Here is a 27,532-nt window from a genome sequence, read left to right on the forward strand (position 1 = left end):
AATGATATTTTACTATTCTTAAGGGCTCATATATTTTCACTTTGATCATCTTTAGGTGTGTACAAGCAGCTCTCACAAGGCATATAAAAATGGACCAAGTTTTTTAAAATTTTATTTTCAAAAGGCAGTAAAAACATATATACAGGATGTTATGAAATTCCAATGCCATCATTAGGACCCAACTCCCGCAGTTTACCAGTGTGGAACCGTCACCAAAGGCTGGTCTGCAAACAGGCAGGCAAGCGGGATGGAAGTATTCCCTAGGTTGCTAGAATTTCTCACAATAAAAATAATAATTAAGGGAACCTTCCTGTAACTGGATAACCCTGCATAAATAGGCAACACAGTTAATCAAAATGTAAACATATGGTTTTCTGACACCGGTATAGCAAATTCAAAACCAGTTGTAACGAAAACAATTCCTAAGTTATCCCACTATAGTGATTCTTACACTTTGCTTCTTGGCTGTGTGATCCCTATGAATCTTCTCCCATTCATCATCTTCCGGATCCTGATCAAATGTCTCAGGGTAGGCTGGTAATTTGTCTTTGGGGCATTCTTCAAAGTAACTGCGAACATATTTTCCCACAAACCACCCTTTGTATTCTTCAGGCATCTTGCATTCCAGGCCGTTATAGTGGACGTTGTAGTGGTGCTTTAACCAGTAGTAGAGGTAGTGGATATTGTAGTCACATCTCCAAGGGTTATCTCTGAGCCACAAGAGTTTCAAAAAATACAAGTCTTCTAATACGCCATAGTCAAAGTTTTGTAGACTGTTGTTTGATAAATCTAACTCTTCTAAATGTGTGAGTCCTAAAAAAGCAGCTAGAAACAGAAAGTAGTTATTAACGCAATGAGTAGCTGTGTTACATGCAACTGTATGGCGTATTATAAGGACATATACACAAAAATGAGAGACCTAATTCTCCTTGTTGAAAAAAAAAAATTCCCTCCTCTCCTTTTTCTCAGAGTTTTACTTTAGAAAACTTGTAATTTTAAGTAGTTTATCCTCTCTTTGAAATGTATACAGGGGCGCCTGGGTGGCGCAGTCGGTTAAGCGTCCGACTTCAGCCAGGTCACGATCTTGCGGTCTGTGAGTTCGAGCCCCGCGTCAGGCTCTGGGCTGATGGCTCAGAGCCTGGAGCCTGTTTCCGATTCTGTGTCTCCCTCTCTCTCTCTGCCCCTCCCCGGTTCATGCTCTGTCTCTCTCTGTCCCAAAAATAAATAAACGTTGAAAAAAAAAATTAAAAAAAAAAAAAAAAAAGAAATGTATAAAATGTATACATATCCTTTAGAAGCCTAACCAGGGATTCTGTCAACTTTATGAGCCAGGAATGTCTTCCTCAAGGACCTGAGAGCCATCTCTTTGAAATGTAAACGTCAGGGGAGCCAGTACCCCTATCTCCCAGTTTCTGAGGGAGGGTAGGGGCCTTGCTCCTTAGTCACGAAGATGGAATTTGTTTTCCTCTGGGTAAAGCCAATTAGCTAACATAACTGGCCACCTCAATTACCAGATAGAGTGAAGATGCCCCATGTATGACAAAGAATGCTGTCAAGCCCTCTCACTTGAGGACGAGTTACTTATCCTGAAAACATGTAAGTATTGCGTTTTCAGCTTTTCAATCGCTTAGAAGATTGCCTGTGATGTGCGTCACATCTTGGTTTAATGCTTATTCAATAATAAATGTTTTCTTTTTTCCTCAACTACCTTTGTGGAGAGAATTTCCGTGTTGGAGGATTTTGGTCTTAATTATATTTTCCTAACGGTAACGTGTCTCAATGCAAAATTCCGGAGTATGTTTTTGCTCACACAAAGCTTTTCCCTTGATTTAATTGACTACAATATTTTATTTCAAAAATCACTTTTATGTTAGCTTTCTAAAAATGGTTTCTGGGCTCATGTGCATTTTTTAAATACTCACTGGAAAGATGCCACAAAAAAAAAAAAAGGCATGAATTAGGAAAATATTTCAAATGTAAGACATAAGTGCATAAAAAATGAAAAAATGTGTATGGTGATGATCTGACAGTTCCCTGGGACAACAGCAAACTCTGAAAATGCCTAGGAAGAAGCTTTTCCCTTTTTAGGGGGAGGGAATGATATTCCTGTAGAGTCTAAAACTAAACAATTTTTATCAACATTTTGAAAACATCTGGTTGTGTTTTGGCAAGCTGTGGTAGCTATCAGTTCTGAATCCATATGTATTTAATTCTGCTGGAGGGTGGGTAATTAGCAAATATCAAATATGTAACACGAAATAAGACAACAAAACTCTTTTTCCCCCTCCAGGAGTAAAAAGGAAATCTAAACATAGATTTTAGTTGATGTGGACTAACCCTAGAATTCACTGGTCAACTTTGATTTCAAACATTTTGCTGCTATTTCAAACATTTTCTCATTACGGTTTTTTGTTTGTCTATTTATTTATTTATTTTTGAGGGAGGGAGGGAAGGAGGAAGAGAGACAGAGAGAGAGAGTCTTAAGTAGGCTCCACACCCAGCACAGAGCCCAACATGGGGCTCCATCTCATAGCCAAGAGATCATGACCTGAGCTGAAATCAAGAGTTGGATGCTTAACCCAACTGAGCCACCCAGAACCCCTTGATACTGTTTTAAAATACTTAGGGTATATAATGTCCGTATTTTGGATTTGGAAAATGTGCTCTAACACCAATATCATGAACCATTTTCATATCATTTGTTCTCAGACAAAATGCATAATTTCCCCTAAAAAGAATTCTTTCTACTTTGGTGCAAAAGCAATGGCCTGGGTGGGAGTGTTGGGAGAGGGCAGGGGCTGGGGAGGAGCAAAATGTCAGCCAGTATAATGACAGCTTTGAAGACACTGCATTTTCCCCCTATTTGCCAACACTCTGTAAGTCAATGATCTCACAATTTACTTTCCTTGAAACAAGTCAGCCCTTTGGACTGAAAGCATGTGAAAACATTCCTAGATTTTATTTTGAAAGTGCTATAGTTTTTACTTAAACCATATGTATTCAGGCATTTGGGAAAGCTGGTTTTCATTTGTTTCTCAAAGGAGATAAATCCTTAATAGGGTGTCTTCTTTCTCTCTTTTGCAATAAAGTCTGGCATTTTATGAGATTGTTGTTTCATGCCTTTTAAAACCAGTAAATCACCAGGTGGCTCAGTTGGTTAAGTACCCAACTCTTGATATCGGCTTTGAGTGTGGAACCTGCTTGGGGTTATCTCTCTCCCTCTCTCTCTTTCTGCCTTTCCCCTGCTTGCTCCCTCTCAAAATAAATAAACATTAAAAGACCCCAGTAAATCTCATTGCATTTGTATACCTGCTAACATAAGTAGTTAACAGAGTTTACTTTGACACTGTTTCATCTCATAGGTCCTGAAATATAGAAGGTCTTTTATTTTAGAAACTTCTTTAGGCTATTTTGACTTATTGAAGTGTGGAGATTTTTTTGTTGTTGTTCCAGAAGACATACCAAGAAAGTGGCTGGCATTTGGCAGGTGCTCAACACATATTTGTTAATGTAGAAAATACCTTCCTGGGACTGAATTGAACAAAGGAGAAAACAAGAAAACTATTGCTGGTAACAAGAGTTCACCTTGCGAGTCAGCAAGGAAAACACATTGGGTAAACAAGTTCAGGAGGCTTCAGGAGATCTCAAGGATGGTAAAGGAATCCTTGCAATTATGGGAACTTCATAGTTGATGAGGGAAAAATATCACTCGAAGTAAAACAAACCCACGTTGCATTATTATCTATCTCTACACTGTTTTTTCATTTTACTCTAGTTTTCTTTATACACTGGTTCCGTTACAATTAAAATATTGTTGTACCATTACTCACTACTTTAATAAATTTAACTTAGGCCATTAGAATAACAAACATTTCAGTCTCTTTTAGAGACAACTCTAAAACTCGATTGCACTGATACTCTGGATACGTGAAAGCCCAGGGACCTGTGACAAGGCATGCTTGTCTTGCAATTCTTTGGTTCTCTTGCAGCAAGAGAGGGTCTCCATCTCCAGATTCTTCACCCTGTGGCCTGGCTTTGTGGAGACTGGCTATCAGTCACTGACCTCCGCACTAACATGATGATCACTTCATTTGGGAGAAGGATATCTCTGTTGTATTCTTATTCACTGTGAAATGAAAATGGCTTTTGACCTCATGATTTAAAGACACCCCCAAGTCTATACAGGCTAAGGTATAAGTGTAGCATAATGCTGTTCCTTTGGGAAATTTTTAAATTATGATTTTTTTTTTTTTGAGAATGCAAGTGTGAGCTGGGAACAGATAGAGAGAGGGAGAGAGAATAATCTCAAGCAGTCTCCAAGCTCAGTGCAGAGCCTGATGCAGGGCTCGATCCCACAACCCTGGAATCATGACCTGAGCCAAAATCAAGTGTTGGATGCTCAACCGAATGAGTCACCCAGACACCCCTTAAATTATGATTTCTCAATATTTTAAAAGATGTTACAAATACTAAAGTATGCCTTTGCAGCTCCAGAACATTCATTCTCAATTTGTACTTCTACAATGTTAAAATTCTACTGCTCTATTAATGGCATTAAATTATCATTAAGCAAAGCAGAAGTAACAACTGAATTGAAAACATTTATAACATTAACATTATATTATTAATAGTATCAATAATCATTTTTATAGACTGGAGTTTTCATATTGAAGCAGCACTATGAAGGCATGTGTGTTATGTATGTTCCAAATCTGATCAATATTGCAGTAATTCTCAGTTCTTTCCAAATCCAGTGTGTTTACTTAACATGCTCATTTTCGCCAGAGACTTTATTATTAGCAAATGGAGAAGAGATTTGAGGGATGGAAAAGAAAATTAATCTGGATCTGGGATTAGATAAAATACATCTGGCTCTGGCTTGAACACATTTTATATGAATTTATGAGCTTGGTACTTAGCAGATTGTTTCAAGTTTACTTTAAACAAATTGGAACTTCATGAATAGTGAAGAAAATGCCAAATCTGAATTTCCCTTTAAAAGTCACTACATGTTTAACATATTATTGACCACATATTCTTATTTTTAAAATCCATTCTACAAAACACTTATTTGGACCAACTGAATAACTGTTGCTTAGTAATATACAGTATTGTATCCTTCATAAAGCAACATTTTGGTAAATATTTCTCTGAGTGCCAAACAAATTCTGATTTAAGCATCATGTTTAATTTAAAATTTTCATTATATAGGTTTTTCAAAACTAAATTGTACTTACCATACATGTTGCCATAAAGGGGAAAAAAAAAAAAAAAAACCCAGAGAATACTCATCACCCATTTAAAGGGCTACTCTGTGGAACTCACCAGGATCTATGAATTCAATGCCATTGCTGCTGAGGTTTAATTTTTTTAGCTCATGAACATCTTCAAACTCCTTGGGTCGAAGCTGGTTGATTTTATTGTATGACAAGTCAAGTTTAACAATGTCTGGAGGGATGTTGTTTGGAACTTTCTTCAGCTCTGGAAAAATTAATAACATTCTGGTTATCGAGGTTTCCTCTCGTGCCATCTTCTTAGTTACAGTTCCACCTGTGGTTGAAGGGTCAACTCTTAAAGATAAAGGGGAAAGGGATCATCTAAAGCTAAAGAACATTGGTATGAATGAGACATAGAATGTGCTAACTCCAACAAAGCCTCCTGGACCAGGTGCGTCAGGCTTAGAGGAATGGATATCACTCCTTGCTGAGCTGTTCAGAGAAATGTCCTAGACGTGGCGGTGGGGCTCACTCCTGGCTGTCCGTTAGAAGCACCTGGGAAGCTTTAGGGGGAAAAAAAGCTAAAAGGAAGTGAAATCAATCAAACCACTCTATGTGTGTCCCTTCCAATCCTTTCCCATCTGCTTAAGGAAAGAATTTTCACTATTAACTGCTGCCCCTGGGTTGTGTTTTCATTTCATTCCTCTCCTTCGATTTTTTCTGCCAACAAAAAGTGCTCAGGTCTCTCTACCCTTAAAAATTTAACGAAAAGCTCTTGACCTCGATCTTATGGCTCCTTTCCCTGGATGCTAAAATTTGAGGAAGCGTAGTCCTGACCTGCTGCCCCCTGCTTCTTGCTCAGCATGTATTCCCTGAATCCTTGGGACTTAGTTTATATTCCAGCACTCCTAGACTCCCAGACATCTCAGGAACAACAACACTATTACTGTTACTACTACTAGAGAAAAAGCCTCTGGAAGAGGAGTCCAGGTTATCTTTCACAGGTTAATAGGAAATCAAGGTTCACCTAATTTGTCTCTATTTACATTTCTCTTTAAATTATGCTTTAAAAAATATAGTGTTATTTTAAAAAATATTTTAATGTTTATTTATTTTGGGGGGATGGGAGAGAGAGAGAGAGAGAGAGAGAGAGAGAGAGAGAGAGAGAGAACGTGAGCAGAAGAGGGGCAGAAGAAGAGGGAGACAGAATCCAAAGCAGGTTCCAGGTTTTGAGCTGTCAGCAGAGTCTGACACAGGGCTCAAACCCATGAACCTGGAGATCATGACCTGAGCCAAAGTTGGACACTTAATCGACTGAGCCACTCAGGAGTTCCTAAAAAATATAGTGGTATTTTATATTTTAGTGTAATATTTGCCCTCTTAATCATTGGCAAAATAGTCTAAGGAGGTTTTATTTAATTTTAAGTAGGGCAAGTGAGAACTGTGAAGAGACACAAGCCTGTTTCCACAAAAGAAAACTAGAAGTAATAAAATGTCCAGATTAACTGATAACTGAGAAATAGCATGACCCAAAGGCTTTGTGAATAAAATTTGTTGAATTGGGTACAGAAAATAAGCTTATAAAAGGTGGTATCCATTTATCCATGATAATATTTTTGGAACAGGATAATTGCTGATAATTTCTTCAAAATACTAAAAAAAAAAAAACCCAAAAACCCAAAACTCTGGTATTTATGACTTCTTAGCCCATAGTATATTTATTTTCATAAAGATTCAGGTTTATTTTTTCCCCTTTAAAACCCCAAATCCATGGTCTTAAATGGAATGGAATTGGTAAATCCTTCTTTAGTATCCCTGTTACTGTTAAATTTGCTTTCTCGTCTCGATGGGTTCTTAGTATCTTGGTATCTATGTGCAGGAAGTGTTCTGTATGTTCTAACAAGTATTAAGTGACAAGAACCCTATGGGCTAAGTATGATTATTCTCATTTTACAGATGAGGAAGCTGAGGCACAATTTGCCTGTAGTTATAGTCCTAGGATTTAAATACACATGCTAGCTTCAGAATATATGCTTCTAACCACTCTGCTCCTGGTACTTTTCTGTTTCTTTCATGCTGTTCCATCTGCCTTTGAATCCTCAAGCCTGGCACAGGGTAAAGTTGGAGTGGGGGAGGAACTGAGGTGGAGTCAATACACTGGGTGGCCATGAGACCTTCCTAGCTCTGTATTTAAAATGATGTCTCCTGTTTTCAGTTTAGCAATAACAAATACTCCCTGCTTTTCCTCAATGGTAAGTTATCACCATCAGATGTAGTATACATTTTACCGATTGTTTTCATTTTTGTTCCCTCCCCACCATAGAAGCTTCATGGTGGAGGCTTAGGATGATGCCTAATATATCCTGAACAAATGATATGTATCAGACAGCTTCTGAAAAGGCACTCCATGTTCTTCTCTACTAATATGTATGCTCTTGTGTAAACACCTCCTTTGAATATGGCCTGAACCCATGACTTGCTTCCAAAAATAGAATGCAGCAAATGTCAGTGGATACCACTTCCACAATCAGGTTACAAGAGATTATGACTTTTATTTTGCCAGCAGGTTCTCTTCTGCTCACTTTGATAAAGTAAGCTGTCATATTGGAGAGGCCCACGTGGCAAGGAATGTAGCCTCTGGCAAATAGCCAGCAAAGAACTCAGGTCCCCAGTCCAACAACCCTTGAGGAACTGAATTCTGCCAATGGCCACATGAGCTTGGAAGAGGAGCCTTTCCCAGTTGAGTCTTCAGATGAGACCACAGACGTGAGTCCTGGTGAACACACTGATTGCAGCCTTGTGAAGGATCTGCAAGCAGAGGACTCAGCTGAGCCGTGTCTGGTTTCCTGACCCACAGAAACTGTGAGATAATGAATGTGTGTTGTATCAAGCCACTAAGTATTGGGGTAGTTTATCACAGATAATACATTGTAAATAAGAGCTCATGAAACATTGAGTTTGATGATTTCAGGATACTGAGCACTTTTGTAATAAAAATCCTTTTAAAATATGGAGCGATCAGGGCACCTGGGTGGATCAGTCGATTAAGTGTCCGACTTCAGCTCAGGTCATGATCTCGTGGTCTGAGTTTGAGCCCTGCATTGGGCTCTGTGCTGACAGCTCAGAGCCTGGAGCCTGCTTCGGATTCTGTGTCTCCCTCTCTCTGCCCCTCTCCTGCTCATGCCTCTGTCTCTCTCTTTCTCCCCAAAGTAAATAAATGTTAAAAGAAATTTTTTTAATAAAAATAAAAAAATATGGAGTGATCTTATTTTTGTATTTTGGTAAGGCACTATTCTGTTTGACTTAGAATTATGTCTGCCAATATAATTGAAAGGTGAAAGATTTTAAGTCTTGAACTTATAATGTTCCAACAGTGAGGTATTCCTCCCTTTAGGATCATCAAGACCCCAAGTGAAGAGCTATATTCTCTCTGGGGTCCTACATTTTTTTTTTTTTTTTTAAATTTTTTTTTTTTAAATTTTTTCAATGTTTATTTATTTTTGGGACAGAGAGAGACAGAGCATGAACGGGGGAGGGGCAGAGAGAGAGGGAGACACAGAATAGGAAACAGGCTCCAGGCTCTGAGCCATCAGCCCAGAGCCCGACGCGGGGCTCAAACTCACGGACCGCGAGATCGTGACCTGGCTGAAGTCGGACGCTCAACCGACTGCGCCACCCAGGCGCCCCTGGGGTCCTACATTTAAACAAGTAAATGGAGATCCCAGCAATAATTAAAAACCATGGAGACAATGGAGGACAAATCAAAGAAATAATTTGTGGACATTATAGCGTTTGGAATTATTGAAAATGGCTGTGGCATCTTCTTAGCAAGATTTTAAAAGCAGAATAGAGTTTTATTTCAAAATACCCAAGATCCTACCTCTTCTCAGTTCCTCCATTGCTACCACATTGGTCTAAGTCAACATCAGCTCTTGTCTGGATTATCCCCAAAGTGTCCTAAGCCCATGTTAAACTGTCAAAACATAAATACGACCATGTCAATTCCCCAGATGGCTTCTAATCCACCAGATGTTCCCATCTTACTATGAATAAAAGCTCAAGTCCTCATTAAGGTCCTATAAGGCCATTAAGAACTGTAGATCTTTATTGCCACCACAGGCAGTATCTCCTAGGTTTTGGAAAGCAGGCTGTTTATCAGGATTTGCTTGCTGAATCCACATCTGTTGGGTTGGACATGGGGTGGATGACAGAGACCTCCCAAGCAACCACTGTGGGACAAGCTGAAGTGGGTAAACCACAAATAAATGGGTAGAAAAAATAGTTTATGAGAACTCCCTGAAACTCAGTGTAAGCAGTATGACAGGGCCTGTGGAACATGCTGGAAAAGGACTATGAATTGCAGAACCAACTTTGGCATTGTCAGCAGTAAAAATAGGGTAAAAATAGGATCCACAAGTAAACCAGGATATACAACCCAAAGCCTTTGCTAGTATGGCTTAGAAAAACCATGGAAAAATCTTATTTGTTGTACTGACGAGTAAAAACAATTCTTTAGTTCTTTTATCTTAAACTTGAATGAAAATTACAAATAGTGATGTAAAATGATGTAAAATGTAAAGTGATAAAGATTATAGCCACAAGTCAAATTTGGTCAATGTCCCTATTTCTAGACCAGGCACCACATTGTTATTTGCTGCTACCTAAAATTCTTGGTAAACACTCAAAACATACCTCATCTACTCTATCGTCACCCTTGACAAACCTTACCATTCCCCAACCAAAATTTGCTGAGTCTGAGGAGTGAACTGGGAAAATTTCTCCATGTAATTTCCCATTTAGTGGGCTATCTTTTCTTAATTAATTAATTAGAGAAAGAGAGAGCACGCACAAGTTGGGGAGGGACAGAGAGAGAGAGGGAGAGATAGAATTCCAAGCAGGCTCCACACTGTCAGTGTGGAGTCTGATTTGGAGTTCAAACCCACGAACTGTGAGATCATGACCTGAGCTGAAATCGAGAGTTGGTCACCCAACTGACTATGCTCCCAGGCGCCCCTTAGTGGGATTGCAATATCTTAGTTGTCAGTAATATCAGAACTACTCTGAAGGCTCGGTGGTAGTAGGCAAAGAGGCATAAATAACCCTGATTTTGCAAATAAAAAATTATTAATCATCGTTAAACTAGCGATGAAATTAACTTCAAAGGCAGCTGAGAGTACTTTACCTGCATAATTCCCCCCAGTCCAAATCTCAGAAGTAAAATGAATCCTTAGAAATTGTAAATGATTCTGGTAAACATAAAGCTAAAAATGCAGTTTTCAATTCTTTCATGTCTTTTTGGCAAATACATTTACCTCAATGTGGCATAAACATGCCTTTCAACTAATTTCACATTTATTCCCTTTGGAAGACTACATTTTGTTGGCAAAGTGCCTGTCCCCCAGTGAATAAAGCTATTATTTCTTTTTTGTGCTGTCCAACGTTTAAAGCAAAATTAGTGATTTTTGAGGTCTGTGTGGTCAAACTGGCACATATTAGGTGCCCTATGCACACCATCTGACTCATCATCTGTCAGCTGGGAAAGGCACAACTTCTGAGTTAGGGTAATCTGTATTTGGGTTTTCTGTGTGTGCTCATGTACACGGTATATCATACAGAGCCTAAGAGGAGAATCAGTAGGGGTGCCTGGGTGGCTCAGTTGCTTGAGTGTCTGACTTCGGCTCAGGTCATGATCTCACGGTGTGTGGGTTTGAGCCCCACGTCGGGCTGTGTGCTGACAGCTCAGAGCCTGAAGCCTGCTTCAGATTCTGTCTCCCTCTCTCTCTGCCCCTCCCCCACTCTCACTCTGTCTCTCTCAAAAATAAACATTTTTTAAAAATTAAAAAAAAAAAAAAAAGGAGAATCAGTACTGGGAGAAAGCACCCAGAAAGTTTTATACATTTTTCTTGGTTGATGTACCTGGAATCATGAAGGAAGAGATGACATTGCATGGTGGTCAATGGCTTGGGACTGCCTGCGGGAACTTAGAAGGGCAACTTACCTTCTCTACACCTCAGGTTCCTCCTTTGTGAGGGTAGTAATAGTGCTCTTTGAAGGCTGAATAGTAAATTACATAATGCATGTAAACCGCTATGTCTTAGGCACACAGAGCCTTTAGCAGACAGCTTTTATTCACTAACACCACTGCTGGTTCCACCTCGGACAGCATGTTTTGGGCTTCTTTAGATTCTACATAGTATCTAACACGTAGAGCATAAGCAAAAGTATTACTACTCTTTGGCAGGGAACTAGAGATGAATTGCTGAACATTCTTAGTATTTGACATTTGTTATCTATTTATAGAATGGAAATAGGAAAATTACAGATTAAATACAGATTGTCATACTTGAATTCTAGCCATGATTTTTAATTCTATGTATTTTTATTTTTAAAGGTTGCTTAAATTACTGCCTTTGCAAGAGCAAAGAAGGCAGCACAGTTATTATCATCAGTCTAAAGCACATAGCCCTGTTCCAGGCAGTACCTGAGAGTACAGGGGGTGTCAGAGACAAGACCATGGCTTTTACAAAAAATAAACTATCAACTGATTCATAAATTTATATCAATAATAGTGAAGGCAATTTATGTGTATGATATTAAAAGACAAAATTGCCCTTCATTTTGTAATATAAATGGCATATGCTCTCCTTTGTGTAGTTATTAACGTTTGGAGGAACTTGAATTGTCCTTTCATGTATGAGTCAGTATCATTATATATATAGTGTGTATTATTTCCAGTAAATAGGTGTATTTTAACACAAGGGGGATGAGTTTACGGGGCATTTCTGGAAGGTCGTGTTTAGACAACAATAAGTTGAGGAAAGAAAACAGAAAATACTTCTGTTTTTATAAGTTGACGTTTGCCAAAAGAAAATGAGACAAAAATATCATGGGAAAAAAGACAAAGGCAGAAATAGGCTCATTGTGGAGGGGTTGAATGGCCCAAGAGCAGTAAAGCAGTAGAAATGGCAGATATTTCCTAACACGTTATCTATTCTTAAATTACAGTGCAGTCTAGCTGTAGAAGTCTTTGATTTTGTGTCGATGGCATTTTTCTCAGATAATCAATGAACTTAACTGTGCAAACGTAACTTTATCACCTGATGCAACAAGTGCAAATTATCTTTAGCTTGAGGGGAGAGCCTCAGCTTTATCAAGTAATTTTTCTAACCCAAGTCTAGGATTAGTAGCTTTGTGTTAGTTTTTTAAATATGTAATTTAAGTTTTTAAAAAAAAATTTAATGCTTTTTTAGTTTTGAGAGAGAGAGAGAGACAGAGCACGAGCAGGGGAGGGGCAGAAAGAGGGAGACACAGAATCCGAAGCAGGCTCCAGGCTCCAAACTCTCAGCACACAGCCTGACACAGGGATCAAACTCATGAATTGTGAGATCATAACCTGAGCTGAAGTCAGAAGCTTAACTGACTGAGCCATCTAGGGGCCCCAGGTCTATTTTTTTTAATGATTATTAAAGAGAGAGAGAGAGAAAGAAAGAGAGAGAGAGAGAGAGAGAGAGAGAGAGAGAGAGAGAGAGAGAGAAACCCAAGCAGGCTCCATGCTGTCAGCACAGAGCCTGACCCGGGGATCGAAGTCACAAACCTTGAGATCATGACCTGAGCCGAAGTCAGACGCTCTACCGACTGAGCCACCCAGGCACCCCTGTAATTTAAGTTTTTAATCTAAGCATCACAAAGGCATTGCTAATAAGACATGTTCTTCAGCATGAAACACTAAGTAGTCACTGTAACAAGGTCAGGGAAGTTTCACTCAATCTGGCTGCAGAGAAACTGCATATACTGACTTTTCTAGAATTCTTTAATCTTTCCATTGGTGAGGCAGCTGTTTGCTTGAATGTGATCAAAGAAGATGGCATGATCAGGCAGACCAACTTTCAAACCTTGGCTTTGCTGCTTACCTGTGAGACCTCAACCAAGTCACTGAACCTCGCTAAGCTTCATTTTTCCCAGCTGTAAATGGGGATAGTGCTACCTTACTGGAAGCTATGCAGAACATGTGTGCGGAGTGCCTGGAGAATAGGTTTTCAATTAATGCACAGTTGCTCTCCAGTTCAGAGGATCCTGGCATGGCATCTCCCTGGTCATGACACTGTAATTGTTCTACTATGGCACCAAATTAGACACGTCTCACAGGGTGTTGTAGTAAGCAAAACTTTCCATGTCACACGGCTGTGCTTTGCTCTCACCAGGTGCCACTTATGGAGTCTGGGACAGAGAGGCAAGGCTTGTGCACTTCTTGGCTGATAAATGAACAAATTTTCTCCTGGTTCAGGTTGCCTGCCTCTTCAGTGTCAACACATTCCTGCTTCTGGTTCCCTGGAAAGGAGTCAGGGTCTCTATGTTGCTTTTAACCGTCTCTTTCTGTTCTTAAAGAAACAAAACAAAGCAAAACCTCCTAAAATAAGTGGAAGGAATGACATCCTGCTTTAATGTGACCCTGATCCTGTGACATCTAGCTTTAATTGAATTTTGCCAATAAGTCATTAATCCATGCCAGAAATGAAACAGACACTGTCCTGTGGCTGGTTATCCTTGGGTAGACTAGCAGTTCCCAGACCACACTTTGAGAATGTCTTCACTAACCTGTCAAGAGCATTACTAAAGTTTCCCACTTTCTTATTTCATGAATTAATCCTGTATGTGCCCTATGCAGCACCACACCAAAACTGTGTGGGATGTAAAACTCAGCAGTGATTTTTCAGGAAGTCGGTAATATTCTGGAAAGCTTTTCTTAGCTTCATACTTCTCGGATTAAATATTTTCAGCTTAGTTCTTTCAATACTTTTAGGTTTTATTTTGGGGAACTTGGGAACAATGAAGATATAGGATGTTAGCAAGCATTTAGCAAGCATTGAGACCAGGGGTGCTTGGGTGGCTCAGTCAGTTGAGTATCTGACTCCTTGATTATGGCTCAGGTTATGATCCCTGGGTCATGGAATTGAGCTCCACATTGGGCTCTGCACTGAGTATGGAACCTGCTTGGGATTCTCTCTTTCTCGCTCTCAAAACAAACAAAAAAACCTTGAGGCCAAATTCTGAGAAGTACAGACGCGCCATTACATCCCACATAGCCTCCCTCTCACAGTGTTCTCACCTGTTCCCTTCCACACATGATTTTCCTGGAGGTAATTTCCCCACAGACGCACACTATGTTTTCGCTTTAAGTCACATTATATAGACAGCATTTGGACTTGTCTTTATACCCACTGGTCTGCCTAAATTATACCACATTGTGATTTAAGATAAAGGGGATTCTTGACAGCCACAGGTTTTATTAGCAAACAAGAGTAGCGCCCAACTGGATGCTCTTCCTGAGCATACCTCCTACCCTCCTCTACTGTCCCCCAAAACCCCAACCGTGTTGAGTCCGAACCCTAGAAAAGCTTGCAGTAAATTCCATTGTCACCGGGAAAAGATTTCTGGTGGAAGTGACACCAGAAATCCCAAGGCACGGTGGAGTGTAGGGAGGGTGATAAGATTCAAAGAGCATTTTTAATCGTCCACGAAAATGAAAAACTAAGAAACTTACAAACCTTTCCGTTTGCAGTCCAGCGTTTGTATGGGAAACACGTAATTGTAGCAAAGAGTCGAGTCCACCTCGGGCTTGATGACTGGGGGTCTCCCTGACACTTGGGGTTTCGGGTCTAATTGTTCCCTTTCTTCTTCATTGCATAACTGTTCAGATTTTATCTGCCGCAGCTTTTTGTTTTTTAGATCTTGTGGCCTTTCGCACTTGGCATAGTTCCCCAAATTCCGGTTTCTTGGAATCTGCAACATTGAAATAAGCGTTTCCATCTCACAAGTACAGTGCCAGGGGTTGTCATAGAGACGCAGGTAGCTCAGGAGAGGCGTATAAATGAACACTTCCTCTGTCAAGACTTTGATTTGGTTGTGCTGCAGGAGGAGAGTAGTAAGTTTATTTAAACCAAAGAAAGCCTCACTCTCAATTTTGGAGATCTCATTCTGCTGCAGATCCAGGCTTTTCAGCCTCTTAAACTTGGAGAACATCTTGTTCTTCAGTATGCGGATCTTGTTCCTTGCTAACAGCATATGCAGCAAATCCTGAGGCCAGTCAGGCAGCACGTAAACTAGTTTTCTTTCTTGACAATCTAAGTACTTCTCGTGAAGATACGTGTACACTTCGCAGGGGAGGCCTGGCGCGTAGCGTTTGACGGGGTTGGAGCCTCTCCTGCTCCCACCCGCCCGGCCATGATTCATTCGGCTTCTCGAGCCCCCAGGGCTGGCCTTGCGGAGCTCCGCGGCTTTACAAAAGAAGAGCAGAATTACCACCGTAACCACGCGCATCCTGACATCCAGCTGGCCCCAATTACTTGGGGTGACAGAGGGATCGATGAAAGTATTCCTTTGAAATGCAAGCTTGGGTAATCTTAACTAATGCAATTCGGAACGATGAGACCCAGCTGAGGTTCGATGCAGTCCCTAGGTTGCAAGAGAAAAACATCTCTGAAGAACCACTGTGAACATTGTGTTATTAACAGATAGTAGCAGCTTTTTAAAAAAAACATTCATTTTCTTTATATATATATTTTTATTGCGGTATAAATGACATATAACATTATATTTGTTTCAGGTGTGTGACATAATGACTCAATATTTGTATATATTGTGAAATGATCACCACAATAAGTTTTTTGTTTTTCTCTTAAGCAAAGACATTGCAGTTAATAAAGGAACATCCTGAACAGTGGTGAGTGCACCCTCCCACTTGTCTGGTTTAGTGGCCAAGGGTTTGGCCCCTGAGTTTCAATGAAGACTCTCCTGCTTGCTTAACTATATGACGTCAGGCTAGTTATTTAACCTCAACTTCAGAATCTGTAAAATGGGGCTGATGTAGGGTGCCTGGGTGGTGCAGTCAGTTACACCTCTGTTGATTTTGGCTCAGGTCATGATCTCATGGTTCGTGAGTTCGAGCCCCACATCGAGCTTTTCACTGCTGACGGTGTGGAGACTGCTTGGGATTCTCTCTCTGCCCCTCCCCTGCTCACACTCTCTATCTCAAAATAAATAAATAAATAAACTTAAAAAAAAAATGGGGCTGAGGATACCTCGTCGTATTGCTAGGAGAATGAAATGGGCTCATGCACGTAAGACACTTCACAGTACCTGGTCCAGGAGAAGTACTCTACTGTTCAGGGCTTAGCATTATGAAAACTGAAGCACATAATGTATCAGCACATCAGATTCAAGAAATGAAAGGGATACTTCCAACAGCCTTGAGATGGGCAAAAAAAAAAAGTAGGTCCCCAACAGCTGTTCTCCTGAGCTTGTTTTTTTCTTTCCTGTACTGTCTCCCAATCACCAACCATATTGAATGTGAGATACAGAAATGCTCAAAGTAAATGGCACTGTCCTTGGCAAGTCTTGCACATCTTGGTTCAAATGTCACCTGAGCAAAGCCTTCTATGACCACTCTGTGTCAAGTGGCATCTCTTCCCACTTGCTGGCCACTCTCTATGTTCTTTTTTTGTTTTATTTTTCTCCACAGCACTAATCACCACCTGTCAAAGTAGATATTTTACTCCTTGTGTTTACTGTCAGTCTCCTCCAGTGAGGATGTGAACTCCCTAAAGGCAGGGACCTTTGTCTGTTTTGTTCACTTGCTGTACTTGTAGCACCTGTAGAGTTTCTGGCATATAACAGGTTCTTTGTTTTTTCTTAATTTTTTAAAATGTTTTATTTTATTTTTGAGAGAGAGGGAGAGACAGAGTGTGAGTGGGGGAGGGGAAGGTGCATGGAGAGAGGGAGACACAGAATCCAAAGTAGGTTCCAGGCTCTGAGTTGTCAGCACAGAGCCCAAGCGGGGCTCGAACCCACAAACCAGGAGATCATGACCTGAGCCCAAGTCGGTCACTTAACTGACTGAGACACCCAGGTGCCCCCACGTAACAGGTTCTTGATAAGTATTTGTTAAATGCATGACTTACTCTCAGGTAAGTATTCTCTAAAAATATTAATATCATAAATTTAGTTATTGCATTGTTTGGGGAATCTATTTTCTTCCTTAACGAGTATTACTGATGACTTCCAAGAGCTGTACATTTTAAAGAATTGTTTTCACTTTTAAATTCTGAAAGTGGTTTTGGTTTGCATTTATTACTTAGGACACAGTCCATTCTTGGCAAAGGAAGAAATGTTCAAAATCGATTTATAATTAATAACATTTCTGTTGTTATTATTGTGGGGCTAAGTGGTTATGAGCAGCAGATGTGTTTTCTATTCATTGTAGCAGTGTGGATGCCAGGATGTTTGGAGTTTTCCTGTTCGATGGGGGTCTCCTCCACCTAGAACGACTTTCCCCTCTTTGCCTCAAGTGTTCCTCTCCTTTACTGTTTTGTGTCCTCTCCCCTAGATGCTTGTTTTCTGTCTCAGATTTGGAGTTGTACTTTCTGTCGGTCTAGCCCCAGAGTGCTGATTGTAGAACACTTTGCTACCCAGCTCTTTGTGGACATGTGTCCTCTTCCCTGTGACACCGTAAGCTGTACAGTTGCCCCTGGTCCTAGAGCAAATCAGACACTTGGCCTTTCTGGTCCTCCATTTCTCTGCAATTCATTATAAATTGTATGTAGATCTAATCTAAACAAATCCTAAACATTTTATTAATTATTATGCATGCTGAATTATTTACAATATGCATACTGAGGTAGGAGGGGGATGTGTCCTTATGCCTATAGCTTCCTTCAAAATGCATAAAAATAAGATGGATTGAAAGATAGAAAGATGGATATGTAGGTGAAGAAGTGATAACGCAAATATCGTGCAATAGAAATAGAATCTTGGTAATGGGTATATTCATTGTACAAATCTTCAAGTCTTTCCACTTTTCTGTGTTTGAAAAATTTTACAATAAAATAATAAAAGAAAACAAAATCCCCAAAATGAGCAAAAAGCCATGCCACAAAATAAGCAGGTTGGTTTTCTTCAAAGCTCTAAGTATATACTGTTTTTCCCAGAGTAGTACTTTTCTTTTTTCCCCTTCCTTCTGTAATCCTCAAGCAATAATAAACATGTGTATATATTTTAATTTTAAAGCCAGAAGGAATCGGTTTTCTGGGAAAAGGAACCATATACTTAGAACAAGTTACATGCCAAGATTTTTGTTTGTTTTCTAATGAATACATCGCATCGAATGTAGGATGGAAAAATTTTAAGTTTAAACATTTGTACTATGTTGTTTAGTAATGTTTAACTTGTTTGATTTAGGCCTCTGTAGAAATTTGCAAGAGCTGAATGTCTCTGACTGCCCAACACTCACAGTGAGTATATGAAGTTTATTTTACTGTTATTTATATAGATTCAGACTTGCTATATTGGAGTGCCAATACACAGAGATTTTGCCAAAATGCATGCCTGTCTGCTCATTTAGGATCAAATGTGTAAAAAAAGCAAACTATGTTAAACATTGGCAAGAAATGTTATCCCATTTGTATAATGCTATTTATTATTCATCCTGTAGCTATATGCCCAAGGTTGGAGTCTCTGGAAAGTGGAAACTATTCCACAAAAATGAACTATATTTATATTTAAGGCCATGTGTGTCTGAGGCAGTAAAAACTGGGTCCCAGTAGAGACAATAGGCTCATTTTAGTGGTCTTCACAGCTATCAGGTGTGTGCCAAAGAAGACAGAAATGAACATGTAACCCAGGGCAGCTCCTTCCTGGCCTTCTTTCCAAGCTTTTCTTTCACTTGCAATCTGTCTTCCACCCTGTGAGCACATACACTTTCTAAAAGGAAGATCTGATTATTTCACTCCCATTTTCCGTAATTTATACACACATTCGTCACCTACACTGTTGATAAAGTCAAAGCTCTTTAACAAGCTCTACCTCAAACACCCTCTGTACTCTTGGCTTTGCCTCCTTTTCCAGCCTCATCTTGCTCCAATCCCTGCATTTACATTAAGCTGCAGCAACCATGCACTGCTATGCTTTCTTTGCTGCATGAGCCAAGCTGCTCTTTGCTGTTTCACTTTTGCTCAGCCTGTGCTCTTGGCATGGAATGCCCTTTCGCTTTGTCCTCAGGTGTTGTTATCCTCTTCGTCAGGCTTGAAGGCTTACTTTTGGTACTGCTTGCTTTATCAAGACATCACTGACTCCCAGGGCTGGGTTTGTTGCAGCTCCTCTGGGTCCCTCTAATAAGTAGCCCTAATCACAGTGTTTCTGCCTCCTCCAGTAGCCTACGGGGCCCAAAGCACAGGAGATGTGTCTTATTTTTTGTGGTAGTCATAGCACATAGCACAGATCTCGGCATGGTAAACACTCTATACATTTGTTTAATGAATGGAGTTGTATGGAGACATCTAGCAGGTAATGGACAACATGGCACAGAACTTGAGATTCCATCTTGGGTTGACATGTTTGTATGCTTAGTTAACATCACAAAAGTGAATATGGTCAGCCTAGAGAGAGAAAGAAGGCATGAGAAGACGATTTAGGAGTGAAACTTGGGGCATTGCTGACTTTTAGAAGTAGACAGAGAAGAAATAGCAAAGAATCTCCAGAAAGAACAGTGGGAGAAGCAGGGTGAAAACAGAGGAGTCTGGCTGTGTCATGCTTCATTAAGCAGCAACTCCAGAGTGACATCCACACCCCTGACTCCTCCTTGCTACCTCCCAGCATCATCATTATTGTCCTTTCTTTCAAATTTCTGTTTCATTCGGTGGATATTTTTAGTACCTACTACATTAAAGATGTATTTATTTTTATATATAAAGATATACAGGGAGTTTATACGCTATAAAATACAGGTGTTAGAGGGAACTTAAAATGAATCAAGTTTCAGTTCCTGTCCTCAGGGAGCTTCAGTTCTGCACTTGAATAACAGATCACAGTCTTGAAATATGGCTTTGTAATAGGAAAGTCAAAACAATGCCATCCGGATTGAATTTGTGAACATCAAAGTCTTTCCCAGTTTTGGAGTCTAATACTATACAGGGCTGATAATTTTATCCAGCTACATTTTACTATTGTTTTTCGCTTTGAGACATAGACTGGGGAGACAGGTTTACATTTAAGGAGCCATGTAACATCCTTTCAGAAAACTTTATTTTTAAGAAACTTGACTTATGAATATATTACACTCAGAAAGATTTGAGTGCATTGTGGACAAATTCAGAAACCATTTTGCAATAAGGATACTCAGTTTTTGAGTTTATGTACTCAAGTGTTTGGGGATTGAAACTTGAGTTCTTTTAAACACTGAGAATAGGATTCATCTGAAATTTTTTGGATATCCAAGCTCTGCCAGACAGGAAAATCCAATAAATGGTTTGCCTCCATATCTTAAAGGAAAAATCAGATTCCTCTATGGTGCAGAAGACATACTTTATCTTGCTCTTCCTGGCCCCACATTTTCATCTTTTCTGTGGTGACCTCTCTAAGGGTGGGTGTAGAAACCAGCTTTCTATCCTCTCCTTGCCCAACTCATTTGCATTTTTGCCAGAGACTTTCAACAGGTGTACAATCACTTTGATATTTGATTGGTACCATGAACATTTTTGAAGATAGATTTTATTTATATTAAAGTACAATGCCGCTCGTTATGGTTATTCTCTCCATACCTCTGGGAAACTTGTACGGCATACTTTTTTTAAAATCAATCCATGTATATCTAAATCATACATTTTAGTTTGGAGTGTCTAGGAAAATCACTGGCAGCTTGAATGCAGTGGCAAGAATACAGTGCCCTTGTAGTCATGCCATGTACTTGTACCTTTCCCTACAGCAGAACTACAGCTTTTACAACTGCATGATTTTGTTATTTTAATATCCTTGACTCTGGGAAATAGCTATGAATACAATGTTAAACACTGATGATCCCACTGAAAATAAGCCTTTGCCATCCTTAGTGGTATTGGAGGTGGCCATACTGAACATGCAGAATTCTTTCCCAAACCACATCCCCTAGTCAAGTGACGATTTACCTCTTCCTGCAATGGCCTATTCTTTCCAGCACTGATGTGCCACAAATATTTAAAATGAGCTGACCTTGTCGGTGTCCCTAGGGAGACTCATCAACCATAATTAAATAAATAAAACCATGCTGCTACTTACTCATACTAAAGCATTTTATAAGTAGTTACCCATATGGGAAGGAGTTCATTGCAATGAAAGCTTGCAAGTGATCTGGTCTTGTAAATGCCAAGATAGGGCTCATGCTTGAAATCACTATTTGTTTTGCTGTCTCATTCATGTCATAGTGGAATTGTACCCTGGTACCCCAGTTTCAGCTCTCTGGGGGAGGGTTTCTTGAATCTTTGAGAGTGTTGCCCACAATACCCTCAACACTGAACTTCACGTTCAACATGGATGTAGCCTATATTTTACTTCAGGCCATCTCAAACTTACCATAAATTTGGTGAGAATCTATTTAGCTGTTTTAATAATTCAGTAATAGAACCACAAAAACTTAATTATACACACACACACACACACACACACACACACACACACATTTCTTTATATGTGTAAATATGGAGTCACTTTTAATGAAGTCCAGTTGAGAACATTTACTATTCCTGTCTTTCAGAATTATTTTAGTGAGCTTAAAAATAGATCAGGTTTTAATCACTTTCATGCATCTGAAGAGTCAGGAGGGTTTGACACTCTGACACTTAAGCTCAAATTTCCTGTCAGAGTTGAACTTGCAAGGGTTCAAATTTTAACAAAGTCACTGTGATCAAATGGGACTTGATTTCCAAAGAAGGGGAAGGGGAGAGAGTAATGAAGCTTCAGACAAAACCATCACCTTCTATTTAATTTGACTTACAACCAATATCAAAGAATTGAAGAGACCAAGCCTTGCATGGTATTTTTGGAGCAGGGAGATAGATAGTAGAGAGATCGTGGGGAAATAACAGAGCCTGTTAGACTTTTTAAAAAAATTTTTTAAAATGTTTATTTATTTTTGAGAGAGAGAGAGAGAGATTGAGAGACAAACAGAGAACTAGTGGGGAAGAGGCAGAGAGAGAGGGAGACACAGAATCTGAAACATGCTCCAGGCTCCAAGCTGTCAGCACAGAGCCCCATGCGGGGCTCGAACCCATGAACCGTGAGATCATGACCTGAGCCAAAGTTGGATGCTTCACCGACTGAGTCATTCAGGCATCCCCTGTTAGACTTTGATAAGATTCTTCCCTCCGTTTTTATGCAGGATGAATCAATGAGATACATCTCTGAAGGCTGTCCTGGAGTCCTGTACCTCAATCTATCTAACACAATTATCACCAACAGGACCATGAGACTGCTGCCAAGGTAATGTTTGTGTTATAGGTGTTAAAATAGTGATGCTCCTCCAGGTTCTGGCTTGTTCCAGCACTCCCCACCATCTAACCATCTAGCACCCCACCATCATGGCACCACTAATCTAGTAACAGGACTGCTGGTTTCAAGTCCCCAACCTGGTGCCTATTCTCCCTCCTGGGCAGGCCCAGATTAAATAACTGGTCCTCTGCTTGGCCAACATTTCTGTGTCACTCTTATAGCAATGTGCCCAGTAGCTTGAGTTAGGCTCTGCCAGTCTCTTTCTGGTCCTCCTTCCTGGGCAATGGAGCCTGGCTTCTAAATTCCAGTCCCATGTCTGGACTTCTTGACAACAGAACACCAGTGCCCTCCTTTCTTTGACCTTGAACACTGTGATCCCATATTCCCTGTTGCCATGCTCTGGTTACCTGTTGGGACCTCCACCACCTCCAGGAAATCTGATACGAGTTGTTTTTTGATCTATGGGCTGAATACAAATGTCGCATCTCCTCAGCTAGTGCTTTGTTGGAAGAGAAGGGACAGAAGACTACAAGACATCACCAAAAGTTGACAGGATATTCAAATTTTATGTCATTCAATTATTTATTTTCACCAAGGAAATACTAATCAGGAAGAGAAGATAATCATATTGGGAGACATTCAAAGCATTTTTTCAAACTATTGCGAAAGAATAAATTATTTTTGAGAATATAACTTTTTGAGATTCTTTGAAAAATAACAGCAAAGCATTTGAAAAAGCTAGAGAAAATTCCAGGTGGTTATTTTCCTTATCTTCTGTCTCCGATCATTTTCTAGAAATGTGTAAGCCTAAAAAAAGTGGTAACATATTTTCTGTTTATCCCATTAATTGAGTTTCCACATTTTTGTCAAGTCTGTTTAGTCAAATCTATCAAATTTTTCCTTTGAAATTTCTTCTGGTACTTTTAAACTTTTAAATAAAGGTTTTCTTCCTTCCAGGCATTTGATGTCATTTATTATTTTTTTCTTGTATGATTTGTTTTTACTTAAATCTATAATCAATCTAGAATTTATTTTGGTAGATAAATGAGGCAACAATGTAATAGGGTTCAGCAAACTATGACTCGTGTGGTCCAAAGCCTGACTTAATGTAGTCCATGAGCTAAGAATATTTTTTACACTTTCAGAGTTGTTAAGGGGTGCCTGGATGGCTCATTTGGTTAAGCTTCTGACTCTTGGTTTTAATTAAATTTTAATTTTAATTTCTCATTATATTTTCCAAATGGTCATTTTTGGACTTGGGTACAAGGTACAAGTGTCCTTTTAATGTTTTCATTTGTAAGATTTAATTGATTTCTTTCATTTGTAAGATTTAATATGAAATTACCTCTGAATAAGAATATAGGCAAAGCTTGTAAGATTTAATAAGTATTGGGGCGCCTGGGTGGCGCAGTCGGTTAAGCATCCGACTTCAGCCAGGTCACGATCTCGCGGTCCGTGAGTTCGAGCCCCGCGTCAGGCTCTGGGCGGATGGCTCAGAGCCTGGAGCCTGTTTCCGATTCTGTGTCTCCCTCTCTCTCTGCCCCTCCCCCGTTCATGCTCTGTCTCTCTCTGTCCCAAAAATAAATAAACGTTGAAAAAAAAAAAAATTAAAAAAAAAAAAAAGATTTAATAAGTATTGTTCTCATTTTGTAAACTGTTGCACATTTGTTTTCATCTTTGACCCAATAATTATTTAGAAGAGAATTTTTGGTCCCAAGTAGTTGAAGTTTCTTTGATTAGGCTTCTGGTTTTAATTTCTAATTTTGTACACTGTGGTCAAGAAATGTGGGCTGAATTATTTCTACCTTTTGGAATTTATTGAGATTTCTTGGTGGACCAGTTTATATAATTAATTTTAGTAAATCATCCATGAATGCTTAAAACAAGAGAGTTTCTTTTAGAGAACAAAATTTCTACGTGTGTGTATATATGTATGAATTCTTGATATTTCATAGTATAATAGTGATACATTGGTTGTCTTTTAGAATCAAGCTTCTTTATTTTGATATTTTTATTTTATATATAAAGATTAATAAGTAGCAGGTTTCAATATAGATTATAGCATTTATTCACATAAAATTACATTCTTTATTCTGGTTGATGTTTCTTTGCCTCAGATTCTTTTTTATCTGTTATTAATATAGTCATCTTTATTTTCTTTTGCTTATGGTTTTTTGGAATAACTTTATGTATCCCTGTATTTTTAATCTTTATGCTGGTGTATTTTAGGTTTGCCTTTTATATGAAGCACATAGCTAACTTCTATTTTAAAATTTTTCATTCTGCCTTTTTAAGAGGATAGTTTATGAGTAATATTTCCTTTCAAAATTGAGTGTATGGTTTTATTTTTATGATCTTGCTTTGTTTTTGATTTTTTATGTTACTGTACTGTATTCATTGTTTCTGCCTTTTGCTATGTAAACTATATTGTTTACTTTTATAATCTTAATGTATTTCAGAGGTATGTGCACATTCTGTTCTGTATTCTAACTAGTGGCTATGTGTATGTTTTTTTTTAAAAACATGCTTTTAATATGCATTTCTTCAGTTATCAAAGTTGTGATGAAACAATGATGTTGGTTAGAGATCTAATACTCTTTCATTCTCTCTTGAACTTGATGCTTCTCTACTTCCACCCCCTTGTCCATAAACACATATTATTTGTGATTTTTGGTAATCATCTAACTTACTTTTAATATTGATTTTTCATGTTTGTGCTCAATATTGTGATGATATTTATGATTATGGAGTCCTACCTCTAAGTTTGCCATTCATTGATGGTCCATTTGTTCCACAATTTCCTTAATCTTTATTTCTGACTTTGATTCATCTCATGATGACTGGACATATAGTTTTAAAATCTCTTTATTGAGAAAGATAAACAAGTGTTAGATTTTTAGCCATTGCTTTCTGAAAATGACTTTCTTTTGTCTTGAAGGGTGAACAACAACCTCTCTTGGTGTATAGCTCTTGAATTATGTCCCTTACTTTATTCTTAAAAACCTACAAATATTGCCATATAATCTTTGGTATTTCAGGTTAAAGAGAAGTGTAAAGCTACCTTGATTTTTTTTTTTTTTGTTTCTTTGTTGGAAACCTATGTTTCTGCCAATATGCTTGCAAGAATTTCCTTTTTACTGAGAAATTAAAAACATTATCCGAGCTTAATTGTATTCTTTCAATTAACTTTTCCTGGAACATAGTAAACCTTTTGAATATTAAAACTTAGATCTTTTCTCAGGCAAGGAAGGCATTTTCCTTTTTAATGCTTCTATTCCATTTGTTCAGGTTTTGTCTTAAGAATCCTGTTTTATTCTCAGATAGAATTTTTATTCCTGTCCTTCAAAGCTGTCATCTTCTCTCTCATCATTTTTATCTCTGTATACATTTCCTCAACATACTGCATTCTCCATATCAGTAGTTCTCAAAGTGTGTTCCAAGGATAGCTGGGTTCCAATAAATGTTTAATAACTAGTTTGGGTAGGGGTTAAGGGGATGTTCTGATTTGTAAGATTTACTGATTTCCGTGGTGTAAATACTACCACCATGATCAATTTTAAGCTACCAACATGATGTCACTAAATGTGGAGTTGGAAAGAAATGCTAATAGTTGGCTCTCATGGGCTGGTGCAAGCCAGCTCCAGTGATGCTACTGTGGAGGATCCTAACCCTTTCAGGAATTCTAAAAGGTGCTCTAGTCCTGCAATATAGAGTATCACTCAATACTTTTCTTTAGGAATTCCATAGGGAGATGTATATGCATATGTATATATGTACATGTATGAGTGTGTGTGTGTGTATATGTATATATATACAGAGAGAGATAACATATATGCTTGTGTGTGTGTGTGTGTGTGTGTACAGAAAGAGAGAGAATATATTACAAAATCCATTAAATCCCTATGTGAAAAACAGAATTTATGAAGTAGATGATTTGGGATATCATACTTTGAGATAATTTTTTCTCTTAGGAAAATTAAGATAATACTACAACCGTGCATAGTTTCTTAGGAACACCTATTTTGCAAATGAAGCTTTACCTTTAGTGGGCAACAGATAAAAAAAAAATAGGTAGGACCCAAAATGAGAATTTTGTTTTGATTTTAACTGTAGTTCTTGTGACTGGGAGAACAATCACGAAAAATATACTTGATATTGATGATTTTTGTCATATAAAAAAATGTACACTGACTTTCTTATCTATGATAAAAATACATTTCATTATGATTCCCTAATTTTGTTCTGTTTTTCCATTGTTTCAAATATATTTGGGAATGCAAAAGTGTTCTTTAAACTATAAATAACCAGAGAAATGTTGTGTGCTGTTGTCATTCTCTCCCCAGTTGTCTTTAGTATTTCTTTCCAAAGAAATCATTTGCCAGAAGAAAAATATAATTTGTTTGCCCTTCTTGACAACATTGATTTGCCAGCTTTTTATTTGAATATTTTTCCTCACTTCTTTGGGGACCTGCTCCATTTTCTGAAGTTGAAAATGAGGGCTGCTCATAGCTCATGCCCATTCCAGGACATTTTTGCTTCTAAGTATTTCCTGAATCGAACCCTTTCCATTTACTCCTATTGCCACCACCTAGGTGGCACTCTCAGCGCCTCATCTGGCCTAGCATCCCTACGGTTCACCCTTGGTCTCTCTTCCCTTCAATCTGTTTTTTTCTTACGCTGTAAGAGGCATCATCCTGAAATGATAGTCTTATCATGTCTTTGACATGCTGAAGGTCTAGACTCTTCCCTTAATGTCCTTTAACATTGATCAAACTTCTCCTGTATAGGTCCTTAACATTATGTGATGAAACCTATCTGCCCTGGTTTTCCAAGGGAAGCCCTTAACTCTGGCCATCTGGATTGCTGCAAGCTTCTCTTTCTCTATAGATGGAATTCCTTTCTCCTCCTCTCTGCTAAGCCATAGCCTTTATACCTCGAGTCATACCATCTACCACAATTCCACAATGATCTCTCCTTTCCCTCAATCCTAACAGCAACATTCATTCACTTTTTTTTTTTTTTTT

General features: G+C 38.8%; 2 protein-coding genes across 3 annotated transcripts in view; one reads left to right on the forward strand and one right to left on the reverse strand.

Moving 5' to 3' along the window:
- The window catches only part of FBXL13 (F-box and leucine rich repeat protein 13), a 211,287-nt gene that overhangs the window by 99,943 nt on the left and 83,812 nt on the right, over positions 1-27,532 (forward strand). The window contains exons 10-11 of the mRNA XM_045494560.1: positions 18,450-18,502; positions 22,399-22,499. Coding sequence (XP_045350516.1) covers positions 18,450-18,502; positions 22,399-22,499 — 154 coding nt within the window. The remainder of the gene's footprint in view (positions 1-18,449; positions 18,503-22,398; positions 22,500-27,532) is intronic.
- LRRC17 (leucine rich repeat containing 17) overlaps positions 1-27,532 on the reverse strand; it is a 117,001-nt gene that overhangs the window by 82,385 nt on the left and 7,084 nt on the right. The window contains exons 2-4 of one of the 2 annotated variants that reach the window (XM_045494558.1): positions 14,762-15,668; positions 5,326-5,481; positions 96-825 (exon numbers count right to left, since the gene is read on the reverse strand). In XM_045494558.1, the coding sequence (XP_045350514.1) occupies positions 428-825; positions 5,326-5,481; positions 14,762-15,533 (1,326 nt within the window). In that variant the 5' untranslated portion in view covers positions 15,534-15,668 and the 3' untranslated portion in view covers positions 96-427. Of the gene's footprint in view, positions 1-95; positions 826-5,325; positions 5,482-14,761; positions 15,669-27,532 lie in introns of those variants that run through there. The other variant, XR_006716240.1, reaches the window with a different exon arrangement.

This window comes from Leopardus geoffroyi, chromosome A2, assembly GCF_018350155.1.
Source record: "Leopardus geoffroyi isolate Oge1 chromosome A2, O.geoffroyi_Oge1_pat1.0, whole genome shotgun sequence".
Classification (NCBI taxonomy): domain Eukaryota; kingdom Metazoa; phylum Chordata; class Mammalia; order Carnivora; family Felidae; genus Leopardus; species Leopardus geoffroyi.